The sequence below is a fragment of the Lucilia sericata genome, unplaced genomic scaffold (genome assembly GCF_015586225.1).
Source record: "Lucilia sericata isolate MDLA Ls3-8-SP2 unplaced genomic scaffold, ASM1558622v1 Contig000028F_arrow, whole genome shotgun sequence".
Classification (NCBI taxonomy): domain Eukaryota; kingdom Metazoa; phylum Arthropoda; class Insecta; order Diptera; family Calliphoridae; genus Lucilia; species Lucilia sericata.
Genome location: NW_023994066.1, coordinates 1209757 through 1236380, shown reverse-complemented (window position 1 = coordinate 1236380; position 26624 = coordinate 1209757). Strand labels below are relative to the sequence as shown.

The following is a 26624-nucleotide window of genomic DNA, read 5'->3' as shown; positions in this document are numbered from 1 at the left end:
TTATTCGCTTAATAGTCTGACGAAGTTACAAAAACAATTCTCTTCAGATTATGTGCAGACTTATCGGATATAATTCTTAAGCCATTTTATATTTTACTTCAGAAAATGTACAGACTATTCTCCTTTATGTCTAAAAATTAATATAGGAATAAAAAAACAAATTGTCCCCCACCAATGTGCAGATTAGTTTCATAATTGTCGTAACACCGAAAGAATGTGCAGACAAGTCTGATGTTAATCGTTTAATACTTCAGAAAATGTGCAGAAAAGTCTAACATAAAGTTTGCAGATTATTCTGTAAAATGTCTAAAGGAAATTTAGTAATTCGTTAAAATTCTGATAAAGTATAAGAATTATTTACTGGGATCTTAGTGGGATCCCACCATTAAGTATTCCTTCATATGTACAAGTCAATACATATAAAACAAAGTTTTATACAATAAGTACCAAAAATTGGTTAAATTTTTACCCCTTAAACTTCCAAATATCCAAAAAAGTACTTAATTTATGACATTTTAGTCTTGTTAAAAAAACTTTTAAAAAAGTCAATGGATTTGAAAAATTAAACCAGATTCAGATAGTAGAAGTTAATATGTTTTTCATCTAAATTGAAATTTAATTTTTATTTATCTAATATTTGTGAAAACATGAGTTTTAGTTTTTAAGGTTATAACAAAAATTCGATCACACCGAAAATAATATACATATGTGAAATTTGATAAACCTATATGAATGACTTTAGTACGTAGTGAATATATTTCTTTTTTAAAATTTAATCAAGAATGAAAAATTTTATTGAAATTTTTTATAAAACATAAAACAAATAACAAAGGCAATTAGATTATAAATTTTTTTTTTTTAGTAATAGTAGTTGTAGTTTGTTTGTGCACTATATTATTCCCGCTCTAGACAAAAGTCACTCATTTTGAATGTTTCGAAGTTTGGGATTTGTTTTTTGAATGACTGGATCATGAGTTAGTTCATTGGTTTCGTAAGCTGGTTTGATTCATTCAATAGACACGTTCTTCCTTTTATATTTAATGTAAAATACTTATCATGTCTCTTGATTGCTTCGTATGGACCTATATGTATATTTAAGTTGAATTGGTTTTTTAATTGTATCATCTCTTATCCAAACGAATTTACATTCATTCATATTTTTGAATCTAAAAATTGTATTAGAAAGATTAGTTGGAGGTTGAGGTTTTAAGTTTTTCATAATTTCTTTCAGTGAGAAAATAAATATTGAATTTGACTGCAAATTTGACAACTTTGACTCTAAAAATTCACCAGGAAGAGAAACATTTTCACCATAAACAAATTCTGCTGGTGAAGCTTGTAGATCTTCCTTAAATGATGCACGTAATCCTAATAACACTATAGGTAATGTTTTAGTCCATTGTATGTTATCATGACATGATATTGACGTCTTGAGAGTTCTATGGAACCGCTCTACCATTCCATTAAATTGTGGGTGGTATGCCGTAGTGTGTTGAATTTTTGTGCCAATAGATTTTAATACATCATTAAAAGTTCTCGAAGTAAATTGTCTACCTCGATCACAAATGATTGTATCAGGACAGCCAAATCGTGATACCCAATTGTTTACAAATGCAGAGGTTACAATATATTTCTACATCACTACCGGGTAGTTTATACAACTGAAGTTGAAGACTGGTTGACGATTTCAAAAGATCTTTTAACTCTTCATCAGTATGTTGCGATTCAGAAAGCTTGGTATAGTTTATTGATGATATATCTTCTATACGAGATAAAGCATCAGCAACATTGTTGGATGAGCCGGATATATGGACAATATTTGTGGTGAATTGTCTTATAAAATTCAAATGTCTTCGCTGTCTGGGTGTGGCTTTTAAGGGATTTTGAATAAAAGCAAACGTTAGTGGTTTATGATCAGTGAATAAAGTGAATTCCTTTCCTTCTAATAAATACCGGAAATGTTTTATGGCTTTGTATGCGGCAAGCAATTCACGATCCAAATGTCTTCGCTGTCTGGGTGTGGCTTTTAAGGGATTTTGAATAAAAGCAAACGTTAGTGGTTTATGATCAGTGAATAAAGTGAATTCCTTTGCTTCTAATAAATACCGGAAATGTTATGGCTTTGTATGCGGCAAGCAATTCACGATCATATGTACTGTACTTACATTCAGCAGGGCTTAACTTCTTGGAAAAGAATGCAAGGGGTTGCGAATTACCATTTACTTCTTGTTCCAGGACAGCTCCAACGGCAAAGTCTGAAGCATCGACCTTCAATGAAAGTGAGACATCTTTAACGGGATGAGCTAACATTGTTGCATTAGCTATCTGCATTTTACAGGTTTCAAAAGCTTCTTCAGATTCTGTATTCCAGTTCACCAAACGTTTATCGTTTTTAACGGAACCTTTGAGATACTCGTTAAGCAATGTATGATGAACCTCCTGTAGAAATTAATCATACACAAAAAGCGTCGGAGGTCTTGAATGGTTTTTGGTTTTGGATATTTAAGTATTGCTTCACATTTGGATTTCATAGGTTCACTTCCATCGGGAGTAATATGGAATCCAAGAAAATCCACTGTTTTTGATCCAAACTCACATTTTGCTGGACTTATTACAATACCGTAATCTTTAAAACGTTAAAAAAGAGTTCGAAGATGTTCTGTATGATGTTCTTCAGTATATGAGGCAATCAATACGTCATCAATGTATACGAAGATGAAATCTAAATCTCGGCATATTTCATCCATTAGTTACTGAAAACTTTGTGCTGCGTTTCGCAAGCCAAATGACATTTTTAGAAATTCATACAAACCAAATGATGTTATGATAGCGGTCTTGGGAATGTCGTCTGGATTCATTGCTATTTGGTGGCATGCTCGTACGAGATCAATTTTAGAGAAGATGGTTCGACCATGTAAAATATGAACGTAATCGGTAATTAGTGGAATGGGATATCGATCAGGAATAGTTATTTTATTCAACTGACGATAGTCCCCGCAGTGTCGCCAATCTCAAATAAATAAATAAGATTTATTTGTTTTAATTGGTTTGTTTTTATAATAATTTTGATAAATTTTTTAAGTAAAATTTCCCCAATAAAATATGAATACAAATGAAACACTGTTTTTTAGATTCGGGTAAAATTTTGAAAAATAAAGTATTTTCAAACACATAAAAATGCTTCTGATAACCCAATGCTTAATCTTTTTGAATCTAATGGTCTTACCCAGTGTTGCCAACTTAGTGCTTTTAGCACTATTTGCGGTGCCTTTTGGTGTGCCAAACGCGGAAAATTTTGCTCATGGTGCCTTTTTTCAAAAAGGCACTACAGTGGTGCTTTCTAATTTTATGACAGTGCATTTAGTGCTTTTTATACCCACCATCAAAAAAGATGAGTGGGGTATATTGATTTTGTCACTCCGTTTGTAACACATCGAAATATTGGTCGTAGACCCACAAAAGTATATATATTTGGGTCCTTATTAAATTCTAAGCCGATCTAACCATGTCCATCCGTCTGTTCATCTGTCCGTCCGTCTGTCTGTTGAAAGCACGATAGGGTTAGATCGGAAAGAGCAAGCGAGTTAAATTTTTCCACAAATATTTCTTATAGGTAAGGTTTGTTTGGTATGGCAAATGGGCAATATGGGTCCGCAATTTCGCTTATCCACCATACAAGTGACCCCCCAAAAAACAGCTTTAACAGTCACAACTGTTTTAAACATACGAGTATAGCGATAAAATTTGGCATAAATAAGTTTTATATGCGTCAAAATCTCTGTACCAAATTTTATGGGAATCGGTCCAAAATTGACCCTACCCCCCATACGAGTATAGCGATGAAATTCAACATAAGTAAGTTTTATATAAGCCAAAATCTCTACTAAATTTTATAGAAATAGGTCTATAATTGAGCCTACCCCCCATATAAGGTCTCCTTCAGAAAATGATTTAAACGGTCATTACTGACTTAAAAATACGAGTATAGCGATGAAATTCGGCATAAATAAGTTTTATATAAGGCAAAATGTCTCTACCAAATTTTATGGGAATTGGTCCATAACTGACCTTACCCCCAAATAAGGTCTCCCTATGAGTGCAGCGTTGAAATTCAACATAAGTAACTTTTATATGCATCAAAATTTCTCTACCAAATGACATTAATACTCATTACCGACTTAAAAATATTCGACATAAATATGTTTTATATAAGCCAAAATCTCTCTAGCAAATTTTACGGCAATCGGTCCATAATTGACCCTACCCCCACATATGGTCACCTTCAAAAATTGATTTTAACGCTCTTTACTGACTTAAAAATACGAGTATAGCGGAGAAATTCGAAATAAACAACTTTTATACAAACGTAATCTTCCTACCGAATTTAATTCGGATTTTTTCGGTAACCTACCCTACCCCCTATTAAGGTCCCCTTAAAAATATGAGTACAGCGATGAAAATTGACAAAAAATAAGTATTATACAATTTTTTTACACAATTGAACCTATCCCTAATATATAAAGCCTCCATGATTACTTCATCGTTGTACTCGCAATAAAAAGATTTTTATTATAATTCTTTATTCCGAATTTTATGACGATATAACTGACCAACAAAACAATATCTATGTACAAAATTTTATGGGTATCGATATATAATTGTCCCAACCCCATATAAGTTCCCCTTTAGATAATAACTTTTACGCTTATGTCTGAATTAAAAATTCGAGATCAGCAATGAAATTCGAAACGAATAAGTGTTATACGAAGTCTTTCTACTAAATTTTACGACAAACAGTTCATAATTGACACTACCTCTGATATATATATATTTTGTTTTTAAAAATTAATATTTTGTTAATTCGAAGATCACATACATAATTGAATTAAGCATTATCTCCCTGATGTTTACAGAGAAGCATTCCTTTTACGTCATAAGATTTGATGGTGGGTATATAAGATTCGGCACAGCCGAATATAACACTCTTACTTGTTAAAATATTTTAAAATAATTGTGAATTTCAGGAGGTAATTTATTTAATTAATATTAAACATTTTCTCTATAATGTTAAGAAAACTGAGGGATCATTCTTTGATCTTTCTATTTGTACCACTTTTTGTTGTTTATTAGAATACGATCAGTTTAATAGTTTACACTAAGGACTAAATTTTTCTTAAAAACTGTTTTATATTTTTTTACACGGGTGCTCTAAAGTTTTTTTTATTTGTGTTAAGTTTTAAAAGCAAATATTCTTCAAAAACAAAAAACAAAATATTCAAAATACGTTAAAATAAGTTATGTTATTCACTATCAGTGAAATTAAAAATTTTTCCAGAACTCAAAAAACTTAAAAATAATATATATAGATTTTGCAAAAAAAAATATATTTCATAAGTTTTGTACAATTTTACAATTTGGGTGTGGTTACATCGGTTCGCCAGTTGGTAGTGTGCCTGTCAGTTTGAATGTTTAATGACATTTTACTATTTTTAAAATAACTTTTAAACAAATCAAGGAATTTGAAAATTTCTCATCTTATTTATCTAATATTCGTCAAACATTAGTTTTAGTTCTTACGTTACTAAAAATCTAACTCACACAGATGAAAGACTTTAGTATGACGCATGTTTTGTTTTGTAGTCAATGTTCTAAAAAACGAATTTTGGAGTCTTGTAGGAAATGAGCGAAATAATGTGCAATTTTTATTAAAATAAACAATATATGACTAAAAAACGTTAGTGCTTTTTTACCCATTTTCAGTTAGAAAATTACGCTTTTTTACCCCTTTTTAATTTTTTTGCGCGCGTTTTGCTTGACCAATGTTGGCAACACTGGTCTTACCATTGATTTAACTGGTGATTCTGACGTTTCAATATGATGATAGACGTTGTTTGATTTTAAGTAAACAGATGTTGATACGTTATGAATTTCTGGAAATTCTTCAAGAAGTTTTTGGTAAACTGAATAATCTTTCAAAATTGTTGAAATTCCAAGCACTGAGGTTTCTTTTACTGAACCATGAATTTCATCTAATGTCTTACCATCAACAAGTACACGATTTTTTAAATCTGGTAACAGATGAAAATGTGTTAAAAAATCAAAACCAATTTGTTACATCTGCTATAATAAACAGCCATGTAAACGATTTTCGCAGACCAAGATCTAATTGAAGGAGTTTAGTTCCAAAGGTTTTAATACGTGTACCATTAGCTGCAAAAAGTTGTACGTTTGAGAATTTATCATTTGATTTGTATTTCGATTGAGGAATAACAGAAACATCAGCTCCAGTATCTATTAAATAGACGCATTTGGTAGAATTGTTTCGAATAAAAAGGCGGCTTGATGTATTCGTTGTTTTGGTTGCCGGACATCCGAAAGATTATTTAGTTTTTTTGGATATTTGCATGGGGATTTACACTTTTTGGCTTTAGAACCAAACTTATAATGAAACCTGCAGTATTCATTGTTACCATTTCTTGATTTTGATCTCTTATGTGAGAAACTTCTTTGGCGGCTCCTACCTCGACCGAATTCCTGAAATTGCTTTTGAAGTGACTCGATTTGATGGGATAATTCTTGGAAAGCATCGTTTTGTGGTGTTGTTATTGATGAAATATTTAAGGGACGGGCAATATCTATAATTTTGTCGGCTTGTTGGGCAAGTTTAGTTATATCTTGTTGTTCACTAATAGCGAGAATTGATCTTACATTCTCCGGCAGTTGCTCCATAAACAATGATTTGACGTCCTAAGTTTTGCATAGTTCTTAGAAAATGGTAGGGTTGTTGGTCACCAAGAATTTGTCCGCTGAGTAATCTCTTAAGTTTCTTTTCATCGGATTCACTAAATAGATTTATAATTCTCCTCTTAAGGGTCTCGTATCTATTACCGACTGGGGCAGTTTCAAGAATGCCACTCACCAAGTCTAGGGTACTAGCATCAATGTTTGCAACTAAGTGGCGAAATTTAGTTTCGTCTGATGTGATCTTTCAATGGAGAAAATTGATTATATTTGTAAAAACCATACAGGGCGGTTTTTTATCCAAAATGGAGGAAATTTCTGAAGTTGGCTTGATGTTGCAGAAATTTCTTGAGGTGGACATGTATTGTTTAGTGTTTCACCTATTGCTTGGTCCATAAGAGTTGATGTAAGAGACATCTTAGAATTTTTTTGTCGGGGTCACCAATTGTAGTGAATATATTGTGATGTTTTCTTTTTTAAAATTTAATCAAGAATGAAAAATGTTATCGAAATTTTTTATAAAACATAAAACAAATAAAAAAAGCAATTAGATTATAAATTTAATTTTTTTTAAATAATAGTAGTTGAAGTTTGTTTGTGCACTACAAGTATAATACATGTTTTGTACACCTCAGTTCAAAAAACCCGGTAGCTGTGTCATGAACAAGCCAGGATATTCATGCGCTAAAAATTAAAAATATGCGCTTATATGCACTATAAAATGGGAAAATATGCACTAAAAATGTGAAAAATAAAAAATTTGCAATATGTTACATATGGGAGATGTCACGCAAATTATTGCAAGTTCGCCTGTTTCTATCTATCGCCAATTTCTATCTATCTATGAATAATTTGAAGAATATAAGAGTTTCCAAGATACACGAAATTTTGTAATTAATTCATATATGTGGTGCCAAGCCACCCATTGAAAGTCCGCCCGTTATTCTCTAAATGTTCCCATGAATGTCAAAGTTCTTCATGTAAAATTTTAAGATTCTAGCTCTAATAGTTTCTCAGTGGGGGCTTCAAGCTCCCCAGATGAAAGCCCGCACTTTTTCCCCAAAACGTTCAGATGAATATTAAAATAATTTGTGCAAAATTTTAAGAATCAAGTTCTATTAGTTTCCCAGATAAATGAAATTTTATATTTAATTCATATGGGAGGTGGAAAGTTCTCCTTTGAAAGTCCGTCCGTTATACTCTAAATGTTCAGATGAATGTCAAAAGTCTTCAAGTACAATTTGAAGATTCTAGCTCTAATAGTTTCTCAGATATACGAATTTTTCTATTTAATTCCTATGGGGGCTTCAAGGCCCCCCTAGATGAAAGTTCGCCTTTTTTCCTCCAAAATGTTCCGATGAATATTTAAGTTCTTCGTGCTTGAAGAATTTAGTTCCATTAGTTTCCCAGATAAGCGAATTTTTGTATTCAATTAATATGGGAGGTGCCGCTCCCCTAATCCGCCATTTTATTACCCAAAATGTTTAAAGGGATGTTAAAATTATTCGTAAAAAATTTTAAGATTCTAACTGTAATAGTTCCAAGATAAACTAATTTTGGTATTTGATATATATGGGAAGTGCCACGCGCCTAGTCCGCCTACTTTTTGTCCTAAATTATCATATTGACACTAAAGTGGCTCCGACAAAATTTTAGGACTCTAACTGTTATATTATCTCAAATATACCCATTTCATATTTTCTTAATATGGGCGTGGCACTTGGAATTTCAAAATAAAAAGTAGCCCATTACCTATTCCAGACATGCAGACATACGCTGTGAAAATTTTAAGAAAATCGGTTCAGCGGTTTAGTAGTCTATAACGTTCAAACATACAAACAAACACACATTCATTTTTATATATATACTAGCTTTACTCAGTGTGCTTTGCTACCCTAAAAGCAGTATAAATAAAAAACCCACTTAACGATTTTGAAGATTCTAACTGCAATAGTTCTCTAGATTTACAATATGTTACATATTAGAGATGCCAAGCAAATTACTGAAAGTTCGCCAATTTCTATCTATCTATGAAAAATTTGAATAACATAATAGTTTCCAAGATATACGAAATTTTGTATTTAATTCATTTATGTAGTGCCAAGCCCCCAGTTGAAAGCTCGCCCGTTATTCTCTAAATGTTCACTGAATGTCAGAGTTTTTTATATAAAATTTTAAGATTCTAGCTCTAGTAGTTTCCAGATATACAATTATTCTATTTCATTCATGTGGGGGCTTCAAGCTCCCCAGATGAAAGTCCGCTCGTTTTCCCCCAAAATGTTCAGTTGAATATTAAAGTAATTTATGCAAAATTTGAAGAATCTAGTTCTATTAGTTTCCCAGATAAATGAATTTTTGTATTTAATTAATATGGGAAGTGCCAAGTCCCCCATTTAAAGTCCGCCAATTATTCACTAAATGTTCACATTAATGTCAAAGTACTTCATGTAATATTTAAAGATTCTACATCTAATAGTTTCTCAGATATAAGAATTTTTCTATTTAATTCATATGGGAGCTCCAAGCCCCCCCAGATGGAAGTCCGATCTTTTTCATCCAAAATGTTCAGACGAATATTTAAGTTCTTAGTGCAAAAGTTGAAGAATTTAGTTCTATTAGTTTCCCAGATAAACGAATTTTTGCTTTTAATTAATATGGGAGGTGCCGCTCCCCTCATGAGTAGTCCGCCAATTTATTTTCCAAAATGTTAACATGGATGTTTAAGTTATTTGTGCAAAATTTTAAGATTCTAACTGTAATTGTTTCTAAGATAAACGAATTTTTGTTTTTAATTTATATGGGAGGTGCCACGCCCCCTAATGCTAGTCCGCCTACTTTTTGTCCTAAATAATCATATTGACACTAAAGTGGCTCCAATAAAATTTGAGGACTCTAACTGTTATATTATCTCAAATATACGGATTTAATATTTTCTAATATGGGCGTGGCATCTCGCCCACTTGAAATTTCAAAATAAAAAGTAGCTTATTACCTATTCCAGACATACAGGAATACGCTGTGAAAATCGGTTCAGCAGTTTTGTAGTCTATAACGTTCAAACATACAAACAAACACACATTCATTTTTATATATATAGATATAGATGTCACAACTACTTTGTCTTAGATTTTTATTTTATAAAAAATAAAATAAAACTAGTCATTTAAGCGACTATTTACATTTTTGCATGGGGTGATAACACTCTTTTTCAGAAAATAAACAAAGAACAGCCGTTATTTGACGCTGATTGATCTTACATTTAATGTGGTTCCTGATTTACATATTATAGAAAATGAGGTTCTTGAAGGACTAAGGAATTTAAAATTATCTAATTCTCCTGGTCCGGACGGAATTCCCTTTTCTGTTCTAAGGATGTGTGATGAACTTTATATTTCACTTACAATCTTTTTCAATAAGTCTTTGCCCTCTGGTCACATTCCATCCTATTGGAAGCAGAGTTTTATTGTCCCTCGTTTTAAAAATGGGAATCGTCATTGTATTGATTGAGCAAGTCCGAGGTTAGTATGATTGTACATATTCTGAGTGGACGCAAAGAATTACGAGCACATCTATACAAAATTGAAAGTGTGTATTCAGACGAATGTAGAGCGTGTGGAGAGGACAGTGAAACTCTGGAGCATTTTTTCGTCCAGGAATCTGAGTTTCTGAACATTGACAAATAATACATTCAGTGAAAAAAAATTTTCATGAAAAGGAACATACAACAGGCCCGATAGTGGCCTAGGTGTATTTCTTCTGATTTGATGTAGTAAACACCCTTCTATCAATCTAACCTAACACATAAGAGCATAATATACATGATTCGATTTTACTAGAATATTTAAGGTACATTCGAGATTTTTAAATCATATTATATGCATTATTCTTAATTTTTTTTAATTTAAATAAAAATTATGAAAAAAAATCTCAATAAATATATTAAAAAAAATATGAAAATCATGTAAAAAAGTTGAATAAAAAAATATATCTCATATTCATATTTACTGTATATCATCCCAGTAAAAAATTTTTTCAGACATGTCTGATGTCAGAAATTTTCTGAAATAATTATTATACTTCATCAGAATTTTTAACGAATTTCTAAATTTCCTTTATGCTATGTTTCGACTGAGGCGTTTTGAGCAAGTCTAGTTGATTTGTCCAAAACTAGTTGAAATCATGTAGATTTCCCATATATTATTGACAAATCCAAATCTACTTAATCTACTAGATTTGATTTAAAACATGTCGAAAATGTATTTTTTCGAACAAGATTTGCTTATACGACTATATGCTATCCATTCACATTGAATGTTTTCATCGAAAAAGTGACATATTATTTCAAAATAAAAAAAGAACAAATAATAATTTTAAAATTGTTAGCATTTAATAAATAAATTTATACAATGAAAACAGTTAGTTTGTATTTTTAATGTTTAAATTTAAAAAAAAAATATTTTATGACAGGATTTGTTCGAAAATTCGAATCACAAAAACGAGTAAGCTCAGTGGAAACACCTCGAAAAGGTTTACGCAAATCTGGTAGATTTGAAGCCAACAGAAACATAGCATTAGACATTTTACAGAATAATCGGCAATGGAAACAGTTAGTTTGTATTTTTAATGTTTAAATTGAAAAAAAAAAAAAAATATTTTATGACAGGATTTGTTCGAAAATTCGAATCACAAAAACGAGTAAGCTCAGTGGAAACACCTCGAAGAGGTTTACGCAAATCTGGTAGATTTGAAGCCAATGGAAACATAGCATTAGACATTTTACAGAATAATCGGCAAAACTGTTAGACTTTTCTGCACATTTTCTGAAGTATTAAACGATTAATATCAGACTAGTCTGCACATTGTCGAAAGGGAATTTCAGTGTTACGACAATTATGAGACTAATCTGCACGTTGGCGGAAGACAATTTGTTTTTTTATTCTTATATTATTTTTTATACATAAAGGAGAATAGTCTGTACATTTTCTGAAGTAAAATATAAAATGGCTTAAGAATTATATCCAATAAATCTGCACATAATCTGAAGAGAATTGTTTTTGTAACTTCGTCAGACAATTAAGCGAATAATATAAATTTCCTTTAGATATTTAACAGAATAGTCTGCACATTTTCTGATATTTTTTGCTCGGTCATTTTGTTCCCATTTTCAGTACTTTTGTAAGAAAACTTTGCGACAACTTTGCACAATATCTGAAAGAAATTTAGTTTTTTTAATAAAAATCATGCACAAACCTGTTTATATTTTGAAATTTGTTAACTGTACTTTAAAAGGGAATTTAATTTTTATTTTCTCAGTTGGTCTTTGGAAATCAAGTAAACAACGTCTGCACATGTGATGATTATTGTTTAAATTTCTTTAAACTTTGTTAATACACAAAAATTAGCAAAAAATTACATAATTTTTTATGTTTTCATTTTATAATTTTAAATAGATATTTTTGTATATAATATGTAAATAGTATGGTTTAATTTTATTAATTTTAAAAATAATCCATAAGTTTCTATTATTTATTTATGTACCCTTAAGAAGTCATGAATAATGGAAGCTTATAAACTTATTTACTATTTTTAATAAAAATCATGCACAAACCTGTTTATATTTTGAAATTTGTTAACTGTACTTTAAAAGGGAATTTAATTTTTATTTTCTCAGTTGGTCTTTGGAAATCAAGTAAACAACGTCTGCACATGTGATGATTATTGTTTAAATTTCTTTAAACTTTGTTAATACACAAAAATTAGCAAAAAATTACATAATTTTTTATGTTTTCATTTTATAATTTTAAATAGATATTTTTGTATATAATATGTAAATAGTATGGTTTAATTTTATTAATTTTAAAAATAATCCATAAGTTTCTATTATTTATTTATGTACCCTTAAGAAGTCATGAATAATGGAAGCTTATAAACTATTATTAAAATTAAACCATAATAAATTATGTATGTATATGAAAATAGTTTTCATCAGACGTTGATCAGAATAGTCAGGCCATTTTCTTATACTTGATCAGACTTTTGTACGAATTGTCGGACATTTTATCAGACATTTATATGACATCTATCAGACTTTCGTACGAAATGTCGAAAGAATGTCAGACATGGTATCAGACATTTGTCCGACTTCAATCAGATTTGTCGAAAATTCCTTCAGAATTTCCCCAGGAATTTACATCAGATTTCGTACCGGATTCTGACCGACAACTCTGCACATTTTTCCGAATTTCCTCAGACAAAGAGTTCCGAATTCCTAGCAACCTTTCATATGACTTTCGTAACGAATTCTGTCGGAATTCGGATACGTAATCGGCAACTTGTGCAGAATGTCGGTACGAATTCGGCAAAAATTGTTTAGTGGAATATCACATATGTAGTTTACAATAACTCAATATAAGGTATTTTGAAGTATAATTGTCAAATTAAGCAGATAATGACAACTAAAATCAATCGAAATTAATAAAAATGTCTCGATAGTTAAACTAATGAATAAAAAATTAGTAGAAATACCATCTAATATGTTAATTATCTATAACAAATAGTTTTGACGATTTAATGACGATGTTTTCTTCGAAATTTGACGATTTTGCACCCAAATCATCTGGCAACTATGATTATAAGGCCTGTGAAAATAGAGGCAGATTCAATAATTAAATAAAACGTAATAGAAAAAAACTAGTAAAATTTTTAATATCATATGTTGTTAAATTTTTTTGTTGTTTTTGCAAAAAATTGAAATAATTTAAATTCGGACTATTTTGAAACTTTATAACCGTTTTTAATATTTTATGGAATCATGAATTTCAGCCAATTAAGAGTGATCGAAAAAATAAAAATGGATTTAAACAAGTTAGAGTGCTATATCCACCTGAGCCGAATCTTAAACACCTTCCACCAGCTATTTTTATATTAATACTTTTCTAATTGATCAAATATAGAAATAAGTTTTCTCATGTCTTAAATAGAAAATCCCAAAATTTAAACAGCTTTTATTTATATTTTTATAGCGCTTAGCGATATTTAGAAATGTATACATGTGTGTGAAAGATTTAAGGATTTTCAAAATACATATATATAATTTTGTTCTACACAAATTGATAATGCAACTAGTTAAATACGGTTAAAGCGCTTTTAGGGGCAGAACCTAGTATGGGAGATATGACCAATTATAGACCGATCGTAAAAAATTCTTTAAGCTAAATTTCTGTACATAAAACCTATATTTCATTCAAATTTTGTATCTATATCGTAATTTAGTAGTAAGTAATGCGTGTTTTCTGAAGGGAACCTTGCATAGGACCGACCGCACCATGTTCTTGAAATAGAATTTTTGTATACCAAACTAATATTTGTGACAAATTTTGTATCAATAGCTTTATTTGGTTTAAGAGATTTTCGTAAAAGGACCTTGTATGGGAGCTATGACCAATTATGTACATATATAAAGACAAAATTAAAAAAATTAATGAATATTGTGCTTTTAAGTAATTTTCTGGAGGGGACCTAGTATGAAAGCTATGACCAAATATGGACCGATCGTTAAACAATTTTATAGTGTATGGATATCAATATTTGGTAATGAGTCATGTGCGTTTAAGTGATTTTCGGGAGGGGACCTTGTATGGGAGCTATGAACAATTATGGACCGATCGGAAAAAAATTTCACAGTAATATTTCTGCGCAATCAGTAATACTTGTACCAAACTTTATATGGATATCTTAAATTATTAATGAGTTATGCGCGTTTAAGTGATTTTGGGGAGGGGACCTTGTATGGGAGCTATGACCAATTATGGACCGATCGGAAAAACTTTCTAAGTAATATTTCTATGCATATGAGCAATACTTATACAAAATTTTATATGGATATCTTAATTTAGTAATGAGTTGTGCGCGTTTAAGTGATTTTCCGGAGGGGACCTTGTATGGGAGCTATGTCCAATTATGGACCGATCCAGAAAATTTTTTCTTTGACATAAGATTTTAATTTGTAAAATTTTGTGAAGATATCGACATTGTGACGGAAGTTATTAAGAAAAAACCCATTTTCCGGGAATATGTACTTTTGAATGGGAGGTACATGGAATTGTGGACCGATTCTGGCAATTTTCAGCAGGAATCAAGCTCTTGTATAGAAACGAATATATGGTGATTTTCATGGATTTATTTTGCATACATAGCTTTCGAGAAAATTACATCAGAATTTGTAAAAAATGCTTATTTTTTTAGAGTTTGTTTTAAATTTTGATTCATAGCATTTCCCGGTGTGAACCGATTTTGCTCATTTTCAATACCAAACAACTTAGGAAAATGAAGAATATTTTTGGTGAATTTGGTTAAATTCTATTGCTTAGTTTTATCGTGAGCGTGTTTTACACAGACAGGCGGACAGACGGACATAGCTAAATCGCCTCAGAATTTGATAAGGACCCAGAATATATATACTTTGTTGGGTCTCAGATGAATATTTCTTGGTGTTACACACGGAATGACAAAGTTATATATACCCTCTATCACCACTGATGGTGGTGGAGGGTATAAAAACAAAATACACAACGCAATGAATAAGCAGTGTTGTTGCTTATTTGCATGAGAAATATTTGTTCAATTCACAATCGATGTTGTAGCGTTGTATGTCAGCAGCTGCTACAATAGTCATAACAATGTTGTTGGTATTTTCTATGCAAAAGCTCTATACAACTCCTACGACACTTTTTCATATGTTTTTCGAATGTTGTAAGAAAGTTTAGTGTTGCCAATCTATATATATAAAAATGAATGTGTGTTTGTTTGTATGTTTGAACGTTATAGACTACTAAACGGCTGAACCGATTTTCTTGAAATTTTCACAGCGTATTCCGGCATGTCTGGAATAGGTAATAGGCTACTTTTTATTTCGAAAATTGAAGTGGGCGATGAGCCACGCCCACATTAAGAAAATATAAAATCCGTATATTTGAGATAATATAACAGTTAGAGTCCTCAAATTTTTTCGGAGCCACTTTAGTCTCAATATGATCATTTAGGACAAAAAGTAGGCGGACTAGCATTAGGGGGCGTGGCACCTCCCATATAAATTAGACACAAAAATTCGTTTATCTGGGAAACTAATATAACTAAATTCTTAAAATTTAGCACGAAGAACTTTAACATCCATGTAAACATTTTGGGTAATAAATTGGGGGACTACCCATGAGGGGAGCGGCACCTCCCATCTATATATATAAAAATGAAAGTGTGTTTGTATGTATGTATGTATGTATATATGTATGTATGTTTGTTTGTTTGTTTGTTTGTTTGTTTGTGCTTTATAGACTGCTAAACGGCTGGACCGATTTTCCTGAAATTTTCACAGTTTCTTCCTGTATGTCTGGAAGGAACTATAGGCTACATTTTATGTTGAAATTTCATGTGGGCGACGTGCCACGCCCATATTAAGAAAATATTAAATTAGTATATCTGAGATAATATAACAGTTAGAGTCTTCAAATTTTGTCGGAGCAACTTTAGTATCAATATAATTATTTAAGACAAAAAGTGGGCGGATTAGCATTAGGGGGCGTGGCACCTCCCATATAAATTAAATACAAAAATTCGTTTATCTTGGAAACTATTATAGTTAGAATATTAAAAATTTCCACGAGTAACTTTAACATCCATGTAAACATTTTGGGAAATAAATTGGCGGACTACCCATAAGGGGAGCAGTACCTCCCATATTAATAAAATACAAAAATTGGTTTATATGGGAAACTAATAGAACTAAATTCTTCAAATTTTGCACTAAGAACTTAAATATTCGGACTTTCGCCATGGGGAGCTTGGAGCCCCCATATATATTAAATAGGAAAATTATTATATTTGATAAACTATTAGAGCTAGAATCTATATATATAAAAATGAAAGTGTGTTTGTATGTATGTATGTATGTATGTATATATGTATGTATGTTTGTTTGTTTGTTTGTGCTTTATAGACTGCTAAACGGCTAGACCGATTTTCCTGAAATTTTCACAGTTTCTTCCTGTATGTCTGGAAGGAACTATAGGCTACTTTTTATGTTGAAATTTCATGTGGGCGACGTGCCACGCCCATATTAAGAAAATATTAAATTAGTATATCTGAGATAATATAATAGTTAGAGTCTTCAAATTTTGTCGGAGCAACTTTAGTATCAATATAATTATTTAAGACAAAAAGTGGGCGGGTTAGCATTAGGAGGCGTGGCACCTCCCATATAAATTAAATACAAAAATTCGTTTATCTTGGAAACTATTATAGTTAGAATATTAAAAATTTCCACGAGTAACTTTAACATCCATGTAAACATTTTGGGAAATAAATTGGCGGACTACCCATGAGGGGAGCAGTACCTCCCATATTAATAAAATACAAAAATTGGTTTATATGGGAAACTAATAGAACTAAATTCTTCAAATTTTGCACTAAGAACTTAAATATTAATCCGAACATTTTTTAGAAAAAAGAGCGGACTTTCGCCATGTATGTATGTATGTATGTATGTATGTATGTATGTATGTATGTATGTATGCATGTATGTATGTATGTATGTATGTATGTATGTATGTATGTATGTATGTATGTATGTATGTATGTATGTATGTATGTATGTATGTATGTATGTATGTATGTATGTATGTATGTATGTATGTATGTATGTATGTATGTATGTATGTATGTATGTATGTATGTATGTATGTATGTATGTATGTATGTATGTATGTATGTATGTATGTATGTATGTATGTATGTATGTATGTATGTATGTATGTATGTATGTATGTATGTATGTATGTATGTATGTATGTATGTATGTATGTATGTATGTATGTATGTATGTATGTATGTATGTATGTATGTATGTATGTATGTATGTATGTATGTATGTATGTATGTATGTATGTATGTATGTATGTATGTATGTATGTATGTATGTATGTAGTATGTATGTATGTATGTATGTATGTATGTATGTATGTATGTATGTATGTATGTATGTATGTATGTATGTATGTATGTATGTATGTATGTATGTATGTATGTATGTATGTATGTATGTACGTATGTATGTATGTATGTATGTATGTATGTATGCATGTATGCATGTATGTATGTATGTTTGTTTGTGCTTTATAGACTGCTAAACGGCTGGACCGATTTTCCTGAAATTTTCACAGTTTCTTCCTGTATTTCTGGAAGGAACTATAGGTTACTTTTTATGTTGAAACTAGCTAAAACCCGGCGTGCTTTGCTACTCCTGTCGATATAAAATAAAAAATTTCCAAAATATATTGATATGCATTTTTTGTTTATAAAAATTTTATTAATATTTGTTTGACACTATCCAAAACCATAAAGTAATAAGACAAAGAAAGTTTGATATTTAAAGTATTTTATTAATGAATGATATTTATGTACATATATTATTTCTTAATAATTATTTCTTACAAGGAGGATTTTATTTCATTGATGCGCCAGGAGGAACCGGAGAAACCTTTCTCATCTCATTAATTTTAGCTAAAGTTCGATCACAAAAGAATATTGCCTTAGCCATTGCGTCATCAGGTATTGCAGCAACACTTTTAGATTATGCACTCAAATTATTGTTGAAAACACAATTTTCTGAAGATTATACATGTAGTGTTAAGAAAAATTCTACAATGGGTAAAATCCTGCAAACATATAAAATAATAGTGTGGAATAAATGCACCATGACCCACAAAAAATCCTTAGAAGCGCTTGATCGCACTTTAAAGGACATGAGAAGTAATTCTATTGTATTTGGAGGTGCATTAATTCTTTTAGCGGGTGATTTTCGCCGGACACTTTCTGTGATACCTGGTTCAACGCCGGCTGATGAACTCAATGCTTGCCTAAAATCATCATATCTCTGGCAACATGTTCACACGTTAAAATTAACAACAAAACAATTGCTGGATTTAGGAAATGGAAAAATGACAATTGAGCCAACCACATTGTGTAAAGTTTCCCTCTAACTTTTGTAGGATCACACAATCAAAGAAAGAGTTAATATATTGTGTTTTTCCAAATCTTCAACGTAATTTCAAAAATAGGCAGTGGTTATGTGAGCGTGCTTTACTGGCACCCAAAAACATTGACGTTAATTGTATCAATAATATTATTTTGAATATAATCGATGGTAATTTAAAAACATATAAATCCATCGATACTGTTACAAATAATGATGATGTCGTCAATGTATCCCCACGAATTGAAGTTGAAAATTGGCGTTCCAATTATTTTATTTCGAAATATTGATCCACCACGTCTTTGTAATGGTACTCGATTAACAGTTAAAAAATTAATGAACAACTTAATCGAAGCAACGATTACAACTGGCCAATATAAAGGAACGGATGTCTTACTACATCGGATCTCAATGACAACATCGGAAATGCCATTCGACTTTAAACGGTTGCAATTTCCTACACGTTTGGCATTCGCGATGACAATAAACAAATTTCAGGGTCAATCCCTGCAAGTGTGTGGAATAAATCTCGAAAATCCATGCTTCTCACATGGTCAGCTTTATGTTGCATGCTCGCGAGTTGAGAAACCTTCAGATTTGTATATCTACGCGCCTGAGGGGAAAACGAAAAATATTGTATATCCCAAGGCTTTAGAATAGGAAATAATTATTAAGAAAAATTTTAATTGTAAATATTAAGTCAATTAAATTTTAGTAATTTTGTAATATTTTGTAAATTTATGCTAATGAATAGGAATAAGAAATAATTATTAAGAAATAATATATGTACATATGTAAATATCATTAATTAATAAAATACTTTAAATATCAAACTTTCTTTGTCTTCCCAATAAGCAAAAACCTTTGAAATGATGTAAATATGTATTTGAAAACCTATTCAAATTTCATACATAGCCTTTGAGAACAAATTTGAAAATTTTTGTTTTCAAATGGAATATTATGGCCTTCTCAAACAAAAAGGCAGTTAGAAATCAAACGTATTTTTCAAATGTATTTCAAATTTAAAAAAAGGCTAGAGGTAAGCTTGAAACTAAAAAAATTTTCAAACGTATTTCAAGTATTCTTTATTATTATTTTCATACATATTTCAAACCCTAATTATAATGCTAACTATTGCAAAATTCATATATTTTTTTACATCACCTGAAAATAAAACATTCATACATTTATTTTAGCATATTTTTCTTTTATATCTCCGATTATTTCTCCTATATTTAACGTTTTTTCGCTCCCTTGCTGTAGAAAAAATGTTCTGTTTTTATTTTTCTAAAATAATTTATTTTTTGAAAGAAACTTTTCTAAGTTCAATTAAAACAAAACTTTGAAAATTTTATAAATATGTATCACACATTATATTTTTTAAGCGTTTTTTTGAAATTATCATGTTTATTTCAAAGGCTAAACTTTAAAATTTGAAAACAATTTGGAAAATACATTATTTAGTTAAGAAAATTTTCAAAAATATTCACAGGTTTGAATCGATGTTTATTGGGTTATTACTTTATGGTTTTGGATAGTGACAAACAAATATTAATAAAATTTTTATAAACAAAAAATGTATATGAATATATTTTGAAAATTTTTTATTTTATATCGACAGGAGTAGCAAAGCACGCCGGGTTTTAGCTAGTTGTTTATAAATATAAATATAAACAAAAAATTCAAACGATTTTAGCATAAAAAACGATAAAGTGGTAACACTGAAATCAAAAACAAACAGCTGTTTACCAAAACAAAAAGAAACTAAAATTTTATTAAAAATAGTTTATTTATTAGTTTAAAATGTGGAATAAAAAAATAAAAGAATTGAAAATTCAAAGAAATTAATTTGGTTTATTTCGCAAGTTTAATTAATTTAATATTTTTTGATTTTTTTATACTTTCACATTGTTATGTATATTTGTTTTGATTATTTTTTTTTTCCATTGAGAACATAAACTTATGACTTTCTGCAAAGATCTGTTCACAATCACTGTTACTACACTTTAGTAGGTACAATATACAACTTGATTGTGAATTGAACAATTGTCTTTTTTATGAAATTTTCAGAGGTTATCTCGTGTTTTTGCTTATATCTCCGTTGTTTATGGGCGGGTTTTGCTGATTTTAAATAGGAAACTTCTCGAAAGCATGTCTGATAGAATTATTGAAGATTTGGATCCCGGAGATATCTAGGGTCTTCAGAAAACTGATTTCAACAGACAGACAGACGGCCATGGCTTAATCGACTCCAATTTCTATAAGGATTCAGAATATATAAATATACTTTGTAGGGTCAAAAAACAATATTTTGGAAATTACAAACGGAATGACAAACTTATATATACCCTTCTCACGAAGGTGAAGTGTATAAAAACTGCTAAAAAGAATTAAAAAATCACCAATCAAAATACGTCTATTTAGCAAAAAATTAATAATTCTAATTAAAAAATATTAACCCTCTATAACATATAATATACTACGGGCAACATACCGGTTATCTCTCTCAAATATCTATATTAACAGTTATTGTGACCTATCAGGTTATGTGAACTGTTGTATACATTATCTTTTATTTCTTTAAATAAATAGTTGAAATTTTCCACAAATGTTTCTTATAGGTAAGGTATATTTGGTACTGACTAAGGGCAATATCGGTTGTAGATTTCACCTAGCCCCTATACAAGTGACCCCCCAGAAAACTCTTTAAATACTCATAAATACGTTAAATATAAAGCAATTTCCATGAAATTGGGTTAAAAATACCAGTAAAGCAATAAAATTTGACACAAAATATTTTTATAGGAACCTAAACCTCTCGACCAAATTTTCTGGCAATCGGTCCATAATTGGCCCTACCTACCATATAAGATCTCCTTCAGATAATTACTTTAACACTTGGCTTTAAAATGTCTGTCTAGCAATGGAATTCGACACAAACATGTTTTATATGAGCATAAATATGTGTATCAAAGTTTATGACAATTGGTCCATCCCCTATATAAGGGTCCTTAAGAAAAAGGATTTAACTGAGTGATAAATATCAGCAAAAACATAAATGTCAACATAAACAAGTTTTATAGGCGGTAAACTCCTTCTGTCAAATTTTATTTAGTAGTATGGAAAAGTTCAGCATTTGTAATAGACGAAGTCATTAAAAATGCTCTAGTTACTAGAGTTGCAGGAAGTTGCAGATGAAATTTTTAATACTTACTCCTGATATATAAAAGTAGTAGATACAATGTTCAACCAACCTCTTATAGCCCCTTTTCCTTTTCTACGGTCTTTCAAAATTTGGATTTGTTTAGCTTTTTTTAGTTTTTAAAGTAGGCCACAATCATTTAATTTATCCAAAAAATTAAACCGCACAAAATCGCAATAACCACATGGAATGATTACTTACTAAGACTACTTTAAAACACTTGCTAATTTATTAAGAAAAACTTTAAGGAAAAATCATAGCCTTCATTTATGTCTAAAATCTAATTTAAAAACCTTAAAACGACAGGCAAAATATTATCAACTTTGCATATGTATGTATAAACAGTCACTAGGTTAAGCAATAATCAAAATATTTAAATTGTATGATTTGAAGTGTTAGCTATAATCTACCATCAAAAATTTATCAGAATTAAATAATTGAAAGAAATCATTCTTGGCCGGAATTGATCACCGTATACTGGAAGCCAGTTTGAATTCATTAGAAACTAAATTAAAACATTTTTTGATTTTGAACTTGAATTTCATTTAAACAATTAAGCTGACTACACACCATAATATTCAGTAAAACGACATGTCAAAATTTTCAAATAAAATCAAAAATATTGTAGTGTAGATACAAAGTGTAATAAAACTTACTGAAAATACTGATGGAAAATTGAAAGTCGTATGATTTTTATAAATTGTTTGAAAAATTTCAAAACGATTGGATTTTTTTCGTTTTATCAGAGTTTTATTATACCCTTCACCTTCATGAGAAGGGTATATATAAGTTTGTCATTCCGTCTGTAATTTCTATTATATAATTTTCCGACCCCATAAAGTGTATATATTCTGCATCCTTATAAGTAGCGGAGTTTATTAAGCTTTGTCCGTCTGTCTGTATGTTTGTTGAAATCAATTTTTAGAGGACACCAGATATCGGTGAGATCCGAATCTTCAATAATTTCTGCTTTCTAGAAGTTCGCTATTCAAAATCAGCAAAATCGGTCTATAAATAACGGAGATAACCTCTGAAAATTACATCAAAAATTTTCGTGCATGCTGAGGCAGAAAATGTAAACAAAGAATAACAACACACATAACCATACGGTAAATTTTGATATTGTATTACTTTTATAAAAAAAGCAAAGCCAGAACAAGAATTATGAAAATAGCAGTGTGTTTTTATTGGCTACAACCATGAAATTTAGCATGTAGGGCCTTGATTAGGTGAGAATATATAAAAAGGGATTTTTTTTACTTTTTCGTTCTACAAAAGGTACTTCTTAACTTTTCTATAATATTGAACCGTTTTAGGTGATAACTCATAAAAGACGTCTTTTTTGTACTATAAAAAGTACTTTTTGAATTTTCTAAAATGTTGTACCTAGAAACATGAAATTAAGCATGTTGATCCCGGATTAAGTGAGAACACATAAAAGGGAACTTTTTAGTTCTACAAAAGGTACTTTTTGATTTTTCTATGATATTTGACCTAGAAACGTGGGCTCGGATTAAGTAAGAAACTTTGACTAATTGAATGAAAGTCTATAAAAGGGAACTTTCCGATTTTTGTAATAATTGTAGTTACTAAGTATATAAGATTCGGTACAGCCGAATATAGAACTCTTACTTGTTTTTATTTAAACACAGCAAAAAATAAAAACATAACCAAAATTCAATTCTATAAATTAAAATATAAGTTTTTTATTTGAATTTTTTCGAATTGAAGTTTCATTTTATTTTAAATATCGACGCCTCCATTCTATAACATTCTAAGTCGAAAAAGTGAGTTTTGCGTTATGAGCTCGTAAACTTAACTGTTTTTAGCAGAGTACCAAATATTCTTTCATTTATCACTCACGTTCATGTAAATGAAAAAAATAATTTTTGTTGTGTTATCATCTACTCATGTACGTAAAGACAAAACCGGTTTTGCTTTATTTATTCTTGTATGTATTGTTTTTTATTTTCATACACAAAATTGAGAAAAGAATACAGAAATATCTTCGTAAACTTTACTCAAATGAATGAGCATATTTTATTTTGCATTCGACAATGTAAAGCAAAGAATATTTTTCATTTAAAATTTACATGAATTTTCATTGTTAATAAAACACTATAGTTTTTGCAATTTTTTTCTTTATACCCTTCACTTTCGTGAGAAGGGTACATATGTATAAGTTTGTCATTCCGTTTGTAATTTCGAAAATATAATTTTCTGACCCTATAAAGTATATATATACTGAATCCTTATAGATAGCGGAGTCGATTATGCCATGTCCGTCTGTCTGTCTGTTTCTATATTTAAAATCAGCATAATCCGTCCATAAATAACGGAGATATAAGCAAAAATCCGAGACAACCTCTGAAAATTTCATAAAAAATAAGCAACAACAACACTTCTTATTCATTGCGTTGTGTATTTTGTTTTTGTTTTTTTGATTATTTCGTTTCGTATGTTTGAAGCAACATTCACAATGTAAGCAACAATTTCAGATGTTGTTCTATCTTTTTCTCGCATTAGAAATTTCATATATTTGCCTTTCGTTTTTTCTACAAAAATTTAACTTTACTTTTTTAAAAAGTTGAACGTACTTCAACTTCAGCAACATTTTTGTTCGAAGATAATTGGAAAATTGAAAACTAGATGGCGTTTTCTTATTTCGAATTTAATAAATAGTCAATTTGACATTTAATTTTATATGTCAATAAAAAACGAAAATTTTATAAATTATAAAAAAATTACTACATTTTGATAATGAACGAAACAGAAACGTTTAAATTTATTGAAGTCGTCCAAGGACACGAAGAACTATGGAATATTAGTTCCTATACATATAAAGATATTATTAACCGGAAGTTAATATGGGACGATATTATAAAGAAATTTTCTACAAGCGGTAAGTTACGAAACAGCTTGTGGTATAAAACTTTTACTTACTGATGTTTCTTTACTTTTTGTAAGGTGAAAAAGCTAAAAACTATTTTATACCAAGTCCATCACCACAATGTTCATCGACGCACTTTAGAAACAAAAAATCGAAAACTGTTGAGGAAATTTTTGAAAATGAAAGTAATAAATTATTGTCTTGTTTGGAATCGTCGGAATCTATGGTGCCTATATTCCAAAAATATAATTCAGCTGTAGTGGAGTTTATTGTCGAAACTCTCGTTAAATTAAATAAAGAAGAAGCTGATGCTTGTGAAAAAGAACTTATGAAAGTGGCAACAAAATTTAGATACAATTATTAAACAGTTTGCAAATATTCATTTTTGAGTTTAGATTATTTTCTTTTAGTCCATATTACTCAAATTTCTTTTTCGAAATCTATGTACATATATTATAAACACCTTCTACAATCGACATATCATAATTAGAAAACATTCTTTAAAACAAGTTCTTTATTAATTTAAATGTCCGGGGAAACAAGTAATCTTTGAGATTATCTCTTAAATATTGAACTTCATGACTTGAATTATGCGATCCTTGACTTTGCGAAATATTTTCCCAATTGCCCATCTCTATATTATCAGTATTTCAAATTTCACAAGATATAGTGGAAGTGGGTTTAGTCTGCATTATGAAATTATGAAGAACAACAATACTACGGACAATAGATGATGCTGTTTCTGGTATTGCATTTATAACGGTGTGATAAATACGAAATTTACTAGCCAAAATTCCAAAGCTATTTCTATCATTCTCCTGGATGAAGATAGGCGCTTGTTAAAGTAGCGCTTGTCAGCTGAAAGATCTCTACCACCATACGGTCGCATCAAATGACGTTTTAATGAGAAAGCTTCATCTCCAACAAAATAAAAAGGAAATTTGATTATGCTATTTGGAAGTTCTTCATCGTTGGGCAAAGTAACCCGTTTATTTAGCAAGTCTTGACCAAATTCACTACGTTTTAGAATTCCGCCTATTGTTAAAAAACAACATTTATTTCATATGAAGAGTTTTTACAGTGAAAATAGTACCATCTGATTTTGATCCATATGCACCTACATTAACATATATAAAATTGTACTCTGCATCGCAAACAGCCAAAAGGACAATAGAAAAGGTCTTCTTGTAGTTAAAATATAGAGTTCCACTATTCCCTGGACATTGAATGACACAATGCACAGTGGGGCAGAATGGAAATTTTTTGGAAATAAATCTGGCATTTCTAAACGGCTGATCCGATTGGTATAAAATTTGGCGTGAGCGTAGCCAAGGAGTATTTGAGTTTAAGTTTTGAAGATGAACCCCGCAGATGCCCCAGGGACGGCGCTGTGGCGGCACAAAGTAGGGTACCTACGACATGTAAAATTTTTAAACTCGTGCAATTTTTTTGTTTTTCATCCAAATACAAAGATTATATTTTCTGAAAGCGCTCGACGAGATCTTGAAAAAACATGCTTGGACATACTACTTATCTTTTATAATATCCGAGTTATAGGCATTTAAAAATTTAGTGATACAAAATTTACCATACCTTGGTCCGCCTCTTTTTGAATACCGGACATAATTTTGGACCAAATGGACTCAATTTTTTTTTGTTAGTTAGACAACAAAATTTCCAATAATATACAAATACAGATCCAAAAATATACGCTTTTTAATTTAAAAATTCAAAAAATTTTAGATTTTTGACGTTTTTTGCCAAAA

At 30.2% G+C, this 26624-nt stretch overlaps 2 protein-coding genes across 2 annotated transcripts in view; both read left to right on the top strand.

Moving 5' to 3' along the window:
• Nucleotides 1-26624, top strand: part of LOC119610424 (potassium voltage-gated channel subfamily H member 8) — a gene marked incomplete at its 5' end in the record, with an annotated part of 274124 nt that overhangs the window by 17447 nt on the left and 230053 nt on the right. The gene's annotated exons all lie outside the window — the stretch shown is intronic.
• LOC119610516 lies at nt 24705-25481 on the top strand. The gene is made up of 2 exons (XM_037965766.1): nt 24705-24870; nt 24936-25481. Exons 1-2 carry the CDS (start codon nt 24729-24731, stop codon nt 25220-25222), a joined length of 429 nt encoding a protein of 142 aa, XP_037821694.1. The 5' UTR covers nt 24705-24728; the 3' UTR covers nt 25223-25481.